At 36.3% G+C, this 18,538-nt stretch overlaps 1 protein-coding gene across 1 annotated transcript in view; it reads right to left on the reverse strand.

The window, feature by feature from the left end:
- Nucleotides 1-326: 326 nt before the first annotated feature.
- Nucleotides 327-18,538, reverse strand: part of ATP9A (ATPase phospholipid transporting 9A (putative)) — a 421,913-nt gene continuing 403,701 nt past the window's right edge. Inside the window, exon 28 of the mRNA XM_053693787.1 lies at nt 327-2,748. Coding sequence (XP_053549762.1) covers nt 2,612-2,748 — 137 coding nt within the window. The 3' untranslated portion in view covers nt 327-2,611. The remainder of the gene's footprint in view (nt 2,749-18,538) is intronic.

Raw genomic sequence — 18,538 nt, forward strand, 5'->3', positions numbered from 1 at the left:
CTGCAGGTTCTCACAAGAGAACCTGCGGTGCGTATTTAACAACCAGCGGTCATCAGACCGCTAGTTCCCTAACCTTTCGCCACCTCTTAGCTGGCGAATTTCAATCTCCCTGGTTTCGTTCGAACTGGGAGATTCACAGCTCCTGAACGCGGGCAGGATTGCACGCAAGCACAAAATAGCGCTCGTGTGAAATGCTGAATTCCGGCAGCGGAATTCAGCCCGCCAGAGGTAAGCTGCGGCGGACAGGGGGGCGTATTTATGCCCCTGTCCGCCACAGCTTGATAAATCGACCCCAAATTATAAAGTTGTTTTTTTTTTAATAATAATAATAATAATAATAAACAGAACTATTGCATTTAAAATGTGCACATGCATGTCATTATCAGACTTCATCTTCCCATATTACACTATGTTAATTGCACTGAGTTAAAGGAACAGTAAACACCTTGAGATTGTTATATAAAATGTTTAGTTGTGTGTAATTAAACAACTTTGCAATAAAATTAAATAATTTATTTTCATGTAATTTAGCTCCAACTATTTTCAAATTCTCAGACCTAAAAATGCACCCTGCAGACTTATCAAGGCTAACCTTGCTTCATATATTTTCTTAATTGGCTCCAGTAGATAGCTGCAAAGCAATTCACTTTATACTATAAATACGACAGTTACTAGCCTTGTTGTCTGCAGACTAAAGTCTGGATTGGCTCATCCAAATAAGACAAATGGTGGGTGGTGTTTTGGAATAAATAACCATTAGTAAAAATTATGTTAATTTGTTTAAGGATGTTTAGGATTTGGCTGATATTTTATTCTACACAAAGTAAATGTATTATAATTACAAGGTGTTTACTGTCCCTTTGATGGAGTAATATGTGATATAGAGAAATATATGTATTGCTACATGGATTGCAGACAATATTAAGTACTACACTTTCACATGGTAGTTTTACCTTCAGACCCCAGGGGACTTAAAATATTAAATAAAAAGAATACTCAGACCAGACTTTCTGATATGTTCTTAAAGGGGCATAAAAGTGCAAAAATAAAATGCTGGTTTATGCAAAATAATGAAACGCATAGTTAAAGTCCAGAAGCAATGCACTACTGGGAGTTAGTTGTGCACATTTAGTGGGTCAATGACGAGAGACATGTGTAGCCAACATTTACCAGCCTACTTCCAATAGTTCATTGCTGCTTCAAGGCATATATACATAAGCTTTTCAACAAAGAATACCAGGATAACAAAGTATATTTAAAAGTGTATTAAAATGACATGCTCTATCTGAGTCATAACATTTTGACGTTCATGCCCCTTTAAGATAAAAGCTAAAATAAAGGTAAGGTCTCTAAAGGCACAATATAAACAAGAAAAGACTGTAAAAACATGAAATAATACAGTACAGGCTTGTAGCCTACCAATATAGAATGTTCTCCATAACAGTGTAGAAAAAGAATAAAGAAAACAAAGTATAGTTTGTATAATGAGCACCACAATATATACACAAATTTAGAACATTCTACAGGAAAAGACCAAACTAGCAAAAGAAGTAGCACTTTATACATTTTTACATAATGCTCGAACAAAAGTTTAGCAAAATTTCTGTTAGCTGTGAAGCGTCTCCATAATAGGATAATATGCAGCCAGATTGTTGCTTAGATAAAAATGATATTCATTGATATGTGTTGGGTTGCTTCACACTGTTTTTCTATTAGTCAGATGTAGAGTCTATCTTGTAAATTGCATAATGCTGCTAACTTGTGTTTTTTATTTACTGGCATTCTGGAATCTATGTGATAGGTGTACAAATGAATAGTCTTGATTGACACCAGAAATGAACTGATTGAAAAATAAAAAAAAATGTGTTTTACATACTCCTGTTCTTTCCCACTATTAGAAATACAGCTGTTGATTTTAGTTGGATGGAAGCTACAGTGTCTGTACTGAGTAGATAGCTCATACCTTTATAGTCTTTACTTTTTTGACAAAGTTATCATTGTAATCATAAATATTGTTTTTCCTCTAAAGTGGCACAGATGGATTTCCGCAGGTTAGAATTCATTCTCATTAGCAGCCATTGTTATCATTGATATAGTTTTCATGTTCTACAGTACATAACTTTGTACACTACTATGCTATGAAGTAGTGAATATTATTTGGGCCATTTGATTAAAAAAAGCAGTTGTAACAGTAGGAAAAATTGAAAATTACAAAGAAAAACAACTGAGAATGTTAAGTGAAAATGATTGCTTTAGTGGGCACATAACTCCAAAGCAGAGCTCCACTGTACTGCAAGGGCTATGCAACTCTTCTTAGGTCTTTTGTGACGTGCTGGGTTGTAATGCATTATGTCCAGAGGCACGTGGTCTACAGACACATGGGTAAGTCAAAAAATAATCGCTACATATTTTTTTCTCCAATCTGTGGAAAGACAATGGGTCACAACACCAAATACCCATCATGTTTGATCACAATTTAAATCACATCTTCCCTTTTTAACCATTGTTCATAAAAGCAGCATATGACGGTAACTGCACGCACCGAAGATGATAAATATTCATAAGCTCTAGCTGTCCATCTGAGGTGTCCAAACTGGAGCTCTGGTCAAGTCTAAGATGTTAGCTTGGAATAACTTGGGGGAGAGAATTTCCTTCTCAGATACTTGAGAACATAGAGTGGGAGACAGCTGACTAGTGTGATTACAGTGACCTTCCAAAGGAAAGACAATGTTGTAATAAAGTACACATCTAAAAGAGAAAAAAGGTAAAAGAGATTATTATATTTTAGCATCATTTGCTCTATATAGTTTATACTTTATTAGAAAGACACATATAGAAGTGAAGCATACAGGCAATTTCAGGCAAACCACACATTTCAGACTAATATATATATATATATATATATACACACATATATATATATATATATATATATATACATATATATATATATATATATATATATATATATATATATACACACACACACACACATATATATATATATATATATACACACACACATATATATATATATATATATACACACACACACATATATATATATATATATATATATATACACACACACACACACATATATATATATATATATATATATATACACACACACACACATATATATATATATATACACACACACACACACACACACACATATATATATATACACACACACACATATATATATATATATATATATATATATATACACACACACATATATATATATATATATATATATATATATACACACACACATATAGATATAAACACAGTTGTGCTCATAAGTTTACATACCCTTGCAGAATTTATGATTTCTTGGCCATTTTTCAGAGAATATGAATGATAACACAAAACTTTTCTTTCACTCATGGTTAGTGTTTGGCTGAAGCCATTTATTATCAATCAACTGTGTTTACTCTTTTTAAATCATAATGACAGCAAAACTACCCAAATGACCCTGATCAAAAGTTTACATACCCCAGTTCTTAATACCGTGTATTGCCCCCTTTAACATCAATGACAGCTTGAAGTATTTTGTGGTATTTGTGGATAAGGTTCTTTATCTTCTCAGATGGTAAAGCTGCCCATTCTTCCTGGCAAAAGTCTCCAGTTCCTGTAAATTCTTGGGCTGTCTTGCATGAACTGCACGTTTGAGATCTCCCCAGAGTGGCTCAATGATATTGAGGTCAGGAGACTGAGATGGCCACTCCAGAACCTTCACTTTATTCTGCTGTAGCCAATGACAGGTCAACTTGGCATTGAGTTTAGGATCATTGTCATGTTGGAATGTCCAAGTACGTCCCATGCGCAGCATCCGGGCTGATGAATGCAAATTTTCCTCCAGTATTTTTTGATAACATACTGCATTCATCTTGCCATCAATTCTGACCAAATTTCCTGTGCCTTTGTAGCTCACACATCCCCGAAACATCAGCGATCCACCTCCGTGTTTCACAGTAAGAATGGTGTACCTTTCATCATAGGCCTTGTTGACTCCTCTCCAAATGTAGCGTTTATCGTTGTGGCCAAAAAGCTCAATTTTGGTATCATCACTCCAAATGACTTTGTGCCAGAAGGTGTGAGGCTTGTATCTGTGCTGTTTGGCGTATTGTAAGTGGGATACTTTGCATAGTAATAGCTTTCTTCTGGCGACTCCACCATGCAGCCCATCTTTCTTCAAGTGCCTCCTTATTGTGCATCTTGAAACAGCCACACCACATGTTTTCAGAGAGTCCTGTATTTCACCTGAAGTTATTTGTGGGTTTTTCTTTGCATCCCGAACAATTTTGCTGGCAGTTGTGGCTGAAATTTTAGTTGGTCTATCTGACCATGGTTTGGTTTCAACAGAACCTCTCATTTTCCACTTCCACTTGATTAGAGTTTGAACACAGCTGATTGGCATTCTCAATTCCTTGGATATCTTATTATATCCCTTTCCTGTTTTATACAGTTCAAATACCTTTTCCCGCAGATCCTTTGACAATTCTTTTGCTTTCCCCATGACTCAGAATCCAGAAACATCAGTGCAGCACTGGATGAAAGATGCAAGGATCTGACACACACTAATTACAAGCAAACAGATCACAGGTGAGGATGGTTACCTTTAATAGCCATTCAAACCCCTTTGTGTCAACTTGTGTGCATGTTATCAGGCCAAAATCACCAGGGTATGTAAACTTTTGATCAGGGTCATTTGGGTAGTTCTGTTGTCATTATGATTTAAAAAGAATAAACACAGTTGATTGATAATAAATGGCATCAGCCAAACACTAACCATGAGTGAAAGACAAGTTTTTGTGTTACCATTCATATTCTCTGAAAAATGTCCAAGAAATAATAAATTCTGCTAGGGTATGTAAACCTATGAGCACAAGTGTATATATATATATATATATATATATATATATATATATATTCTGACTGGTATTTTGTTCCTTGAGTAGTAAACCAGTCCCTTGTGATCAAATATATGAATATATATTAATGCAAAGTGGGCTAATGCTTTTTCAAACGTCATGTTGTATCAAGTGAGCTTGTATACACATAATATATATCTTATGTGCAACATTACTTGCTTTTATTTAGATAGAAAGAGTGACATGTAAATCTGAAGTTATCTCCATGTGATTAACAGAGAACAAGAAATAGTGTGTCGTTATTGACTATACTGAGGCAAAGTTCAGTCTGAAAAGCTAAATATATTGTACATTGTACTAGTGTTAAACAGGTTTTAATTAATGAGAAATCATTGTATGGTTTGTGAAAAGGTATTGAGTTTTCTGGAACTTCCAATAATCCCACAAGGAGGGCTCAGGACATAAAGAGAAACAAGATGTACGAAGAGCTGGAAGCATTTAACACTTTAATTATAGGCATTTTTACTTGTGTATTTTTGTAGTGTAAATAAGTAAAAAGTATGTAATAAAGCTAAAATAACCATACCCAGAAATGTTCATTACAATGACAAACGCTCAAAGAATTTACTCGAAATATGTAATAACAGATTTTTGTGTAATCTAAGAATCTGGCACATTCCTGAATGAGGTTTCATATTGTGAGTTACATGTTTACACTACTGATAGCCTTTAACACTACTTTGAAGTCAACAAGAGGAGGTCAGCCCATTTTACTTTAAAGTATACTGAGTGCAGGGCTTCCCTAAGTCAAATATGACATTTTAGGCAACTGGAGGACTCCCAGCACAGGGCGTTGTATGATGCCCACTGACAGTTTGTAAAAGATGAAAAGCACTATACCCTAAACAATGTGTGTTTATCTTAATGAGTTGTGTACTTGCAAATGGCCTGGAAATGGCATCAATCTCCATCTCACAGTTTAATTAAAAACTAAAAACACCACCACCTGCTCTGCTCTGTAAATACATATACACACATATAAATACATATGTAAACATATACACACACATACATATTAAAACATGTATATATCTCAATGTTAAAGTCCTTTGTGTTTTTTCTCTCTTAAAATAAAAATGCAGATCTACAGTATATCTATTTAGAAAAACAAATATTACCTATTTGATTACAGTAATTTACTATATTTCTGAGGGTAATATGTATACAAAAGTAAGAAAAAATTATATAAAAACTACCTTTAGCTTATATGTATAAGATGTATTATGACATGTAAATATTGCCTAAAGGACACAAGATACTGTTTCTTTACACTTGGTTACATTTCCTCTCCAAACTGTCCCATTTTAAAAATGCAAATATTCCAAAATCCAAACCTTTCTAGTCCCAAGCAGTTTGGATAAAAATATATATATATATGTAACAGAAACAAATGCACTCTCAGGACTTCCACAAAATTCTTTAATGAATTAAAGAATTTTGTGGAAGTCCTGAGAGTGTATTTGTTTCTGTTACATATGCTATTTATACTTGCACCCAGGCTGCTGTCTCTTGGTGGGCTGAACTGGAAATTATCTGTATATATATATATATATATATATATATATATATATTATATCTGATGAGCTATTGACAAGGGGCATATGTGAGTTGCCACTAATCAGCAGCTAGCTCCCAGTAGTGCATTGTTGCTCTTTCAACAGATGATACCAAGAGAATTAAGCAAATTAGATAATAGAAGTAAACTGGAAAGTTATTTAAAATTACATGCTCTATCTGAATCATAAAAACAGAATTTATATCTTACCTGATAAATTCCTTTCTCCTACGGTGTGTCCGGTCCACGGCTTCATCCTTACTTGCCGGAATATTCTCTTCCCTAACAGGAAATGGCAAAGAGGCACACAGCAAAAGCTGTCCATATAGCCCCTCCTCTGGCCCCGCCCCCCAGTCATTCGACCGACGGTTAGGAGAAAAAGGAGAAAAAGGAGAAACTATAGGGTGCCGTGGTGACTGTAGTGTATAGAGATAAAAAAAAATTAAGCCTGACAAAAAAAGCCAGGGCGGGCCGTGGACCGGACACACCGTAGGAGAAAGGAATTTATCATCCTTACTTGTGGGAACCAATACCAAAGCTTTAGGACACGGATGAAGGGAGGGAACAAGTCAGGCGACCTAAACGGAAGGCACCACGGCTTGCAGAACCTTTCTCCCAAAAACAGCCTCCGAAGAAGCAAAAGTATCGAATTTGTAAAATTTTGTAAAGGTGTGCAGTGAAGACCAAGTCGCTGCCTTACAAATCTGATCAACAGAAGCCTCGTTCTTGAAGGCCCATGTGGAAGCCACAGCCCTAGTATAGTGAGCTGTAATTCGTTCAGGAGGCTGCCGTTCAGCAGTCTCATAAGCCAATCGGATGATGCTTTTCAGCCAAAAGGAAAGGGAGGTAGCAGTAGCTTTCTGCCCTCTCCTCTAAATAGAATTTTAAAGCACGGACCACATCTAGGTTGTGTAACAAACGTTCCTTCTTTGAAACTGGATTCGGACACAAAGAAGGAACAACTATTTCCTGGTTAATGTTCCTGTTGGAAACCACTCTGGTCTGCGGAAACTCATTCCCTGTGACAGGTGATCTTGAGTCAACCACCAAAGGAGAGAGTCCCTGGTTAACTGGTCTACTTGAATTTGGGGAGACAAGTCTGCATAATCCCCATTCCACTGTTTGAGCATGCACAGTTGCAATGGTCTTAAATGAATTTGAGCAAAAGGAACCACGTCCATTGCTGCAACCATTAGTCCTATTACCTCCATGCACTGAGCTATGGAAGGCTGAGGAATAGAATGAAGAGCTGGGAAAGCTTTTAGGATTTTAAACTTTCTGACCTCTGTCAAAAAAATCTTTATTTCCACAGAATCTAATATTGTTCCCAGAAAAGGAACCCTTGTGGACGGGGACAGTGAACTCTTTTCTATGTTCACCTTCCACCCGTGGGATCTTAGAAAGGCTAAAACAATGTCTGTATGAGCCCTTGCTTTGGAGAGAGACGACGTTTATATTAGAATGTCGTCTAGGTAAGGTGCTACAGCAATGCCCCTCGGCCTTAGAACCGCTAGAAGGGACCCTAGAACCTTTGTGAAAATTCTGGGAGCAGTGGCTAAACCGAATGGTAGAGCCACGAACTGGTAATGTTTGTCCAAAAAGGCGAACCTTAGGAACTGATGGTGATCTTTGTGAATAGGAATATGCAGGTACGCATCCTTTAAGTCCACGGTAGTCATATATTGACCCTCCTGGATTGTTGGTAAGATCGTCCGAATGGTTTCCATCTTGAATGATGGAACTCTGAGGAATTTGTTTAGTATTTTTAAATCCAGAATTGGCCTGAAAGTTCCCTCTTTTTTGGGAACTACAAACAGGTTTGAGTAAAAACCCAGACCTTGTTCCGCTGTTGGAACTGGGTATATCACTCCCATCTTTAATAGGTCTCCTACGCAATGTAAGAATGCCTGTCTCTTTATCTGGTCTGAAGATAAGCGAGACACGTGGAACCTTCCCCTTGGAGGAAGTTCCTTGAACTCCAGAAGATATCCCTGGGAGACTATTTCTAGTGCCCAGGGATCCGGAACATCTCTTGCCCAAGCCTGAGCAAAGAGAGATAATCTGCCCCCTACTAGATCCGGTCCCGGATCGGGGGCTACCCCTTCATGCTGTCTTGGTAGCAGCAGCAGGCTTCTTGGCCTGTTTACCCTTGTTCCAGCCTTGCACCGGTTTCCATGCAGGTTTGGGCTGGGCAGCATCTCTTGTCTAGAGGCTGCAGAGTTAGAAGCTGGTCCGTTCCTGAAATTGCGAAAGGAATGAAAATTAGACTTGTTCTTAGCCTTGAAAGGTCTATCTTGTGGGAGGGCATGGCCCTTTCCCCCAGTGATGTCTGAAATAATCTCTTTCAATTCCGGCCCAAAAAGGGTCTTACCTTTGAAAGGAATATTAAGTAATTTAGTCTTGGACGACACATCCGCCGACCAGGATTTTAGCCAAAGCGCCCTGCGCGCCACTATCGCAAAGCCTGAGTTTTTCGCCGCTAATTTCGTTATTTGAAAAGCGGCATCCAATATAAATGAATTAGCCAACTTAAGTGCGTGAATTCTGTCCATGACTTCATCATATGAAGTCTCCTTCTGAAGCGAGCTTTCTAATTCCTCGAACCAAAAAGACGCCGCTGAGGTAACAGTAATAATGCACGTAATTGGTTGAAGAAGGAGACCTTGCTGAATAAAAATCTTTTTAAGCAATCCTTCCAATTTTTTATCCATAGGATCTTTGAAAGCGCAACTGTCCTCTATAGGAATAGTTGTGCGCTTTGCTAATGTTGAAACTGCCCCCTCAACATTAGGGACCGTTTGCCATGCGTCCCTTCTGGGGTCTACAATGGGGAACATCTTCTTAAATATAGGAGGTGGGACAAACGGAATACCCGGCTTCTCCCACTCCTTATTCACTATGTCCGCTACCCTCCTAGGTATTGGAAAGGCATCAGCGTGCACAGGGACCTCTAAGAATTTGTCCAATTTGCACAACTTCTCTGGGACTATCACAGAATCGCAATCATCCAGAGTAGCTAGTACCTCCTTAAGCAGGGCGCGGAGATGTTCTAGCTTAAATTTAAATGCTACTATATGAGGGTCTGCCTGCTGAGAAATTTTTCCAGAGTCAGAAATTTCTCCCTCAGACAGTCCCTCCCTCACAGCCAATTCTGTTTGATGAGAGGGTAAAATAGATAAAGTATCATCAGCGTCTACTTGTTCATCTGTGTTTAAAACTGAACAATCACGTTTTCTCTGAAATGCTGGCAGTTTGGATAAAAGATTTGATATAGAGTTATCCACTACTGCTGTCAATTGCTGCATAGTAACAAGCATTGGCGCGCTAGCTGTACTAGTGATCGCCTGCGCGGGCAAAACTGGTGTAGACACAGAAGGAGAGGATGTAGAACTATCCCCACTACCTTCATTAAAAGAATCATCTTGGGCAATTTTATTAAATGTGACAGAACTGTCCTTACTTTGTTTGGACGCTATTGCACAATTATCACATACACTTAAAGGGGGAACCACCTTGGCCTCTATACACACAGAACATAAGCTATCTGATGGCACAGACATGTTAGGCAGATTTAGGCAGGCAATGAAAGCAATAAAAACGATTTTAAAGCAAACCGTTACTGTCTCTTTAAATAATAGTTCAAAAAACTATGAAGACAATAACTGATTTTTATAAAATTTGCACGACAGTGTCTTAATGCTTTGAAAGTATTGCACACCAAATATGAAGACTCTAGACCCAAAAATGAGCAAACCGGAGCTAATTGTTTGATTTAACCGGTTTTACACACTACAGTCCCAGCTACAGCCTTTGCTGCAGCTTTTACCTTCCTTAAGGGTGATGTACCACCGTAATAAGCCTTCCGGAGTCTTATTCCTATGCCCAGGATCCTCTCACATGAAGCTGCATGCACTGCCTTTAATAGTAACTGTGCAACTGAGGCGCAAAAATGAGGCCTCCTCCCTCTGCATACTAGATTGAAGGGGCCTCCCTGACCAGATTAGGCGTCTAAACCAATGCCAGGAAAATAAAAAACGTTCCCCAAAGTGTATTTATGTTCACAAAACCTTTGAAATTCCATAAAAATGTGATATAAGTCAATCGATTTGGCCCACAATAGTGTCTACCAGTATAAAGCCCAAAAAATAAGCCTGTAATCTGTTACACAGTCTAAGAAAATGGCTTACCGATTCCCTGAGGGGAAAAACTGACAGTCTTCTAGCATTAACCTGTGTTGTTAGAAAATAGACTGATCATACCTGAAGCAGAAAAGTCTGCAAACTGTTACCCCCAACTGAAGTTCTCTGTCTCAACAGTCCTGTGTGGTAACAGCAATGGATTTTAGTTACTTGTGCTAAAATCATATTTCTCTTTAACAGAAATCTTCATCACTTTCTGTTGTAGAGTAAATTGTACAAACCGGCACTATTTTAAAATAACAAACTCTTGATAGAAGAAATAAAACTACAACTAAACACCACAAACTCTTTACCATCCCCGTGGAGATGCTACTTGTTCAGAGCGGCAAAGAGAATGACTGGGGGGCGGGGCCAGAGGAGGGGCTATATGGACAGCTTTTGCTGTGTGCCTCTTTGCCATTTCCTGTTAGGGAAGAGCATATTCCCACAAGTAAGGATGAAGCCGTGGACCGGACAAACCTATGTAGGAGAAATATTTTTTTTGGGTTCCATGTTCCTTAAATCTCTCTTTAATTCATAAGTTCCATATTTTTTATTTTAAAACATTAAGGATCATATTACGAGTGGCACACTACAGTTACGCAACTGTGTGTACATATGTATTTATGTATTTACATGTGTACATATGTATTTATGTATTTACATGTGTACATATGTATTTATATGTGTACATATGTATTTATGTATTTATATGTGTACATATGTATTATGTATTTATATGTGTACATATGTATTTATATGTGTACATATATATTTATGTATTTATATGTGTACATATGTATTTCTGAATTTATATGTGTACATATGTATTTATGTATTTATATGTGTACATATGTATTTCTGTATTTATATGTGTGCATATGTATTTATATATTTATATGTGTACATATGTATTTATATGTGTACATATGTATTTATGTATTTCTGTATTTATATGTGTACATATGTATTTATGTATTTATATGTGTACATATGTATTTATGTATTTATATGTGTACATATGTATTTATATGTGTACATATGTATTTATGTATTTATATGTGTACATATGTATTTATGTATTTATAAATACATTCATTTCTTTCATATTAGCAAGAGTCCATGAGCTAGTGACGTATGGGATATACATTCCTACCAGGAGGGGCAAAGTTTCCCAAACCTTAAAATGCCTATAAATACACCCCTCACCACACCCACAATTCAGTTTAACGAATAGCCAAGAAGTGGGGTGATAAAAAAGGAGCGAAAGCATCAAAAAAATAAGGAATTGGAATAATTGTGCTTTATACAAAAAATCATAACCACCACAAAAAGGGTGGGCCTCATGGACTCTTGCTAATATGAAAGAAATGAATTTATCAGGTAAGTTCTTACATAAATTATGTTTTCTTTCATGTAATTAGCAAGAGTCCATGAGCTAGTGACGTATGGGATAATAAATACCCAAGATGTGGAACTTCCACGCAAGAGTCACTAGAGAGGGAGGGATAAAATAAAGACAGCCAATTCCGCTGAAAAAAATTAATCCACTACCCAAATCAAAAAAAGTTTCAATTTTTATAATGAAAAAAACTGAAATTATAAGCAGAAGAATCAAACTGAAACAGCTGCTTGAAGTACCATTCTACCAAAACTGCTTCTAAAGAAGAGAAAACATCAAAATGGTAGAACATAGATAAAGTATGCAAAGAAAACCAAGTCATTGCTTTGCAAACCTGATCAACAGAAGCTTCATTCCTAAAAGCCCAGGAAGTAGAAACCTACCCAGTAGAATGAGCCGTAATCCACTGAGGCGGGAATCAACCCGACTCCAAATAAGCATGATGAATCAAAAGTTTAACCCAGATGCCAAAGAAATGGCAGAAGCCTTTTGACCTTCCTAAGACCAGAATAGATAACAAATAGGCTAGAAGTCTGTGTGAATTCTGAATAGCTTCAACATAGGATTTCAGAACTCTTACCATACCCAAAGAATCTTACCAAGAAATCTTAGGAAAAAAACCATAATTCCTCCCTAATGTTGATAGAAATCACCACTTTAGGCAAGAATTTAAATGAGGATAGCAAAAATCACCTTATCCTGATGAAAAAAAAAACAGAAAAAGGAGACTCACAAGAAAGAACAGATAATTCAAAAAACTGTTCTAGCTGAAGAGATGTCTAAAAAGAACAATACTTTCCATGAAAGTAAATAATGTCTAGAGAAAGCATATGCTCAAATAAAAGAGCCTGTAAAGCCTTCAGCAGCAAATTAAAACTCTAAAGAGGAGAAATTGGCCTAATGACAAGTTTGATAAGAACCAAAGCCTGAACAAAATAATGAATAACAGGAAGGAACACTGCCTTATCCTGATGAAAAATCAGAAAAGGAGATCCACAAGAAAGAGCAGAAAACTCAGAAACTCTTCTAGCAGAAGAGATAGCCAAAAGGAACAATACTTTCCAAGAAAGTAATTTAAATGTCCAGAGAACACAAAGGGTCAAACGGAGGAGCCTGTAAAACCCTCAGTACCAAATTGAGACTCCAAAGAGGAGAGATTGACTTAATGACAGGCTTGATACAAACCAAAGCCTGTACAAAACAATGAATATCAGAATGAATAGCAATCTTTCTGTGAAAAAGAACAGAAAGAGTAGAGATTTGACCTTTCAAAGAACTGAAAAAATTGTAAAATTCTAGGAATTCTAAAAGAATGCCAAAAGAATTTATGAGAAGAACACCAAGAAATGTAAGTCTTCTAAACTCGATAAAAAAATCTTTCTAGAGACAGATTTACAAACCTGTAACAAAGTATTAATCACTGAGTCAGAGAAACCTCTATGACTAAGAATCAAACGTTCAATCTCCATACCTTCAAATTGAATGATTTGAGATCCTGATGGAAAAAAATAAGCCTTGAGATAGAAGGTCTGATCTTAACGGAAGTGTCCAAGGTTGGCAACTGGCCATCCGAATGAGATCCGCATACCAAAACCTGTGAGGCCATGCTGGAACCACCAGCAGTACAATGAACGCTCCATTAGAATTTTGGAAGAACTAGAGACGGAAGATATAGGCAGAATGATAATTCCAAGGAAGTGTCAATGCATACGCTACTTCCGTCTGAGGATCCCCGGACCTGAGAAAGGCTCCTGGGAAGGTCCTTGTTAAGACGAGATGCCAACAGAACTATTTCTGGAAGCCCTCACATCTGAAATATTGAAAAACATATCTGGGTAAAGACCATACACCCGGATGTAAAGCTTGATTAACAGAGATAATCCGCTTCCCAAATGTCTATACCTGGGAAAAGGACCACAGAATTTAGATAGGAGCTGGATTTAGCCCAAGCAAATATCCGAGATACTTTTGTCACAGTCTAAGGACTGATAGTCCCACCCTGATGATTGACATACACCACAGATGTGATATTGTCTGAAAAAACAATAAAATGTCTCTTCTTCAAAAGAAACCATCTGAAGAACTCTGGAAATGCACGGAGTTCCAAAATATCGAATGGAAATCTCGCCTCCTGAGATTTCCAAACCCCTTGTGCTGACAGAGAACCTCAGACAGCCTCCCAACCTAAAAGATTCGTATCTGTAGAGATCATGGTCCAGGTTGAAAGAATCGAAGAGACCTGAAGAAATAAATGATGGTGATCTTAACCACCGAATCAAAGATAGATAAACATAGAATTCGAAGATTTAAAAAGTGAAATCCTAGAATCCCTGCACCCTTATGCAGCATAAAAAACTGAAAAGGTTTTTTATGAAAATGAGCAAAGGGAATTGAATCCAATGCTGCAGCCATAAGACCTAAATTTCCATGCATATATAGCAACTGAAGGAAATAATAGAGACTGAAGGTACCGACAGACGTAACCCAATAAGAAAAAAATCACTTATCTGTTTAGAGACAAAGACAGTGACACAATCTATCTGGAAACCTGAAAAAAGGTGACCCTTGTGTGAGGAATCAAGAGCTTTTGACAAAAAGATCCTCTAACCATGTCTTGAAAAAACAAAGTTGAATCATATGAGATTCCGTAGTCTTAGAAAATAAAAATAATCTGAATGAAAACAGAAATGAAGATATGCATCTTTTGTATCTAATGAAAATAAATAATACTATCACTGACCAAAAAAAGTCAGAATAGACCATATAAATACCAATCTAAAAGATGGTACATTTATATAAAAAAGATTTTCTATCTTTGGAACAATGAATAGTTTGAATAAAACCCCAAAACCCAGTTCCTAAAAATGGAATTGGAATAAATACCCCAGAAGATTCCAGATCTGAGCAGCGCTTGAGCCTCAACAGGTGATCAACCGCACTTCAACATTACCCAAAATATATGGGACTGAAACACATTAAGGAAAGTGTTAGCCTTACTGGAATAGCTGGAATATAATAGAGAGAAAAAGACTTCTCACAAACGGTTTTACTTCAAATTTTATTCTGTACCCAAAATCTAAGAAATTTGGACCGAATGGAACCAAAACAACTTCCAAATAAAAACATGTTACTTGGGTAAAAATTTAGAATTTTGTTCTTTAGTAAGAATAACCAAACTAAAATAAGCTTAAAGTTTTAGTCTAAGAACTTAATCTTGAAGCCCAGAGTAACAGTTAAGAATTGAATCCAATATGAATCAAATAATTGATTATCTTGGAAAAAAAGAAATAAGGATTTTTTTAGAAATCACAAAATTTCTTCTAGCTAAAAACAGCTAAAGACATAGATTAAGCCTTATTTGTGAAAATATTCAATAAAATGAAGAAACAAATAAAATTATTAGCATGTTAATCCAGTTAAAGGACCAGTCAACACACCGGACTTGCATAAACAAAATGCAAGACAACAAGACAAATGCAACAGCACCCAGTCTGAACCTCAAATGAGCAGAAGACTTTGTCCCTTAACAATGCTAAATAAAACATAATCTGATACTTGATCTTTAAAGTAAACAGAAAAAAAGAAGCAAAAGCAACATCATCCAAATGAATTACAGGTTCAAGAAAAGTATCTGAAATAAATAATTTTCCTTAAATAGGATACAACCATCTAAAAAGAAAATAAATACTATTTTGCTATAGAAACAATAGCATAATTAGCAAGAGTAGAGATAGCCCCATTAAAATTGGAGAACCCTCAAATTGAATTTAACTGCCGACAAAGAATATAATTTAAAACTTTTGAAGAAAATTGTCAGCCTATTCCATTCCCTAATATGAAGAAATGGAAAAAAACCTCTGAAGACACAGAAGATAAAATAAGCAGAAAATAAAATGTTAGCTAGTTTTGAAAAAGAACTAGTTACCTCAATATCCAAAATAATCAACACCTTTTCAACAAGAAACAAATGTACTCTAATAAAAAATAAAAAAGTAGATTTGTTAGTGTCAATATCTGATGAAGAAAAGTTCTGAAAGAGAAAAAACATCATCATAGAAGCATAATTCAGTATGTTGTTGGTCATTTGAAACTTCATCAAAAAGAAGTTTGAAAAAGACCTAAACATTTTTAATAGAAGGCGCAAAGTCAGACAAAGCCTTTAACCTAGAATCAGAAAAATATTCTTTATAAATTTTCTAAGTATATCTTGTACATAAGATGTAAAAAGAATAGCAATACATAAAGCATAAATACTAATGGATTCTGCATGTAAAAGTTTATCATGATAACTTATTACAAACCATAGCTAAAGATAAAGATTCATAACATTTAAAATAAATGAACTTAGCTTTGGTAGGACTTCTCAGTCAACAGGAATCCCTCAGTATATTCTGATCCAGGAATAGTTAATGGAAAATCTTGCAATATGTAATAGAAAAAAACAACATATAAAGCAAAATTATCAAATTCCTTAAATGACAGTTTCAGGAATGGGAAAAAATGCAAAATAAACAAGCCTCTAGCAACCAGAAGCAACAAAAAAGTGAGACTTAAATAATGTAAAAAAAAGTGGCGCCAAGTATGACGCCCACGTTTTTTGGCGCCAAGTATGACGCCCAAATTTTGGCACCAAGTATGACGCCCACATTTTGGCGCCAAGTATGACGCCCACACTTTTTGGCGCAAAAAAACGTCTGTAACACACATGCGTCAAAAATGACGCAACCACGTGTAAACTTCCGGCGTCAACTATGGCGCCGGAAATGACAAAATTTTGCGCCAAAAAAGTTTGCGCCAAAAATGACGCAATAAATTTAAGCATTTTCTGCCCCCGCGAGCCTAACAGCCCGCAAGGAAAAAAGTCAATTTGAAAATTTCTTAAGGTAAGAAAAAATATTTATTCATATGCATTTTCCCAAATAATGAAACTGACAGTCTGAAAGAAGGAATACTGATTATCCTGAATCATGGCAAATATAAGTTTAAACACATATATTTAGAACTTTACGTATAAAGTGCCCAACCATAGCTTAGAGTGTCACAAAAAATAAGACTTACCCCAGGACACTCATCTACATATAGCAGATAGCCAAACCAGTACTGAAACGAGAATCAGTAGAGGTAATGGTATATATAAGAGTATATTGTCGATCTGAAAAGGGAGGTAAGAGATGAATCTCTACGACCGATAACAGAGAACCTATGAAATAGATCCCGTAGAAGGAGACCATTGAATTCAAATAGGCAATACTCTCTTCACATCCCTCTGACATTCACTGCACGCTGAGAGGAAAACCGGGCTCCAACCTGCTGCGGAGCGCACATCAACGTAGAATCTAGCACAAACTTACTTCACCACCTCCAAGGGAGGCAAAGTTTGTAAAACTGAATTGTGGGTGTGGTGAGGGGTGTATTTATAGGCATTTTAAGGTTTGGGAAACTTTGCCCCTCCTGGTAGGAATGTATATCCCATACGTCACTAGCTCATGGACTCTTGCTAATTACATGAAAGAAATAGAGAGTGGACAAGTGCACAAGAAGGCACTCCTAGTGAAGATCGTCTATGACAATATTATTCAATGCAAGAAGTATATAAATGCACACTCACGTGATTTAACCCCATCCAGTATGAGGTATAGATAAGGCACTATACCTATACCTCATACTGGATGGGGTTAAATCACGTGAGTGTGCATTTATATACTTGTTGCATTGAATAATATTGTCATAGACGATCTTCACTAGGAGTGCCTTCTTGTGCACTTGTCCACTCTATTTTTTCAGCACAATTTGGGGAGAATCCTCTTTTCGGAGAGGGAAATCCCATATTGGACGAAGCAGCCGAGAGTGCAGGCATATGGGGAACTGTCACACACGCTGTTACTATTGGACATTACTGTGTACAGCCTTTTTTGACTCCATACATGCTGAACTGGTTTGGATATCTAATTATATGAGCTATAGCTGTACATAGAAATATATATATATATATATATATATATATATATATATATATATATATATATATATTATACCTATATTATCTATCTGTAGTAGTATAATTTTGTAATTTATATTGTGATCTGGTTCCACTCCAAGTATTAGCACTATACCCCTAAGCGCAGACACACCCTCCTATTGTATGTATATATATATATATATATATATATATATATATATATATATATATACACATATAAACACATACATACTTAGATGAAAACATGAAAAATCATATTTATGCAATAATAATATTTAATAAAGTGTTATACTGTGTATTTACAGTAAATATTTCACATTCCAATGTTCTGTGCGTGCAAAAAGCTTACTTCTAGCAGAGAAAGTGCGAGAGCTGGAGCGTTAAACACCATTCAACTTGCAATCTGGCCCTAAAACTTTCCATTGTAAATTATATTTGATTTACAAATCCACTATCCTCCTTTAATTAATTTCTTAAAAC

The sequence above is a fragment of the Bombina bombina genome, chromosome 1, assembly GCF_027579735.1.
Source record: "Bombina bombina isolate aBomBom1 chromosome 1, aBomBom1.pri, whole genome shotgun sequence".
Classification (NCBI taxonomy): Eukaryota; Metazoa; Chordata; class Amphibia; order Anura; family Bombinatoridae; genus Bombina; species Bombina bombina.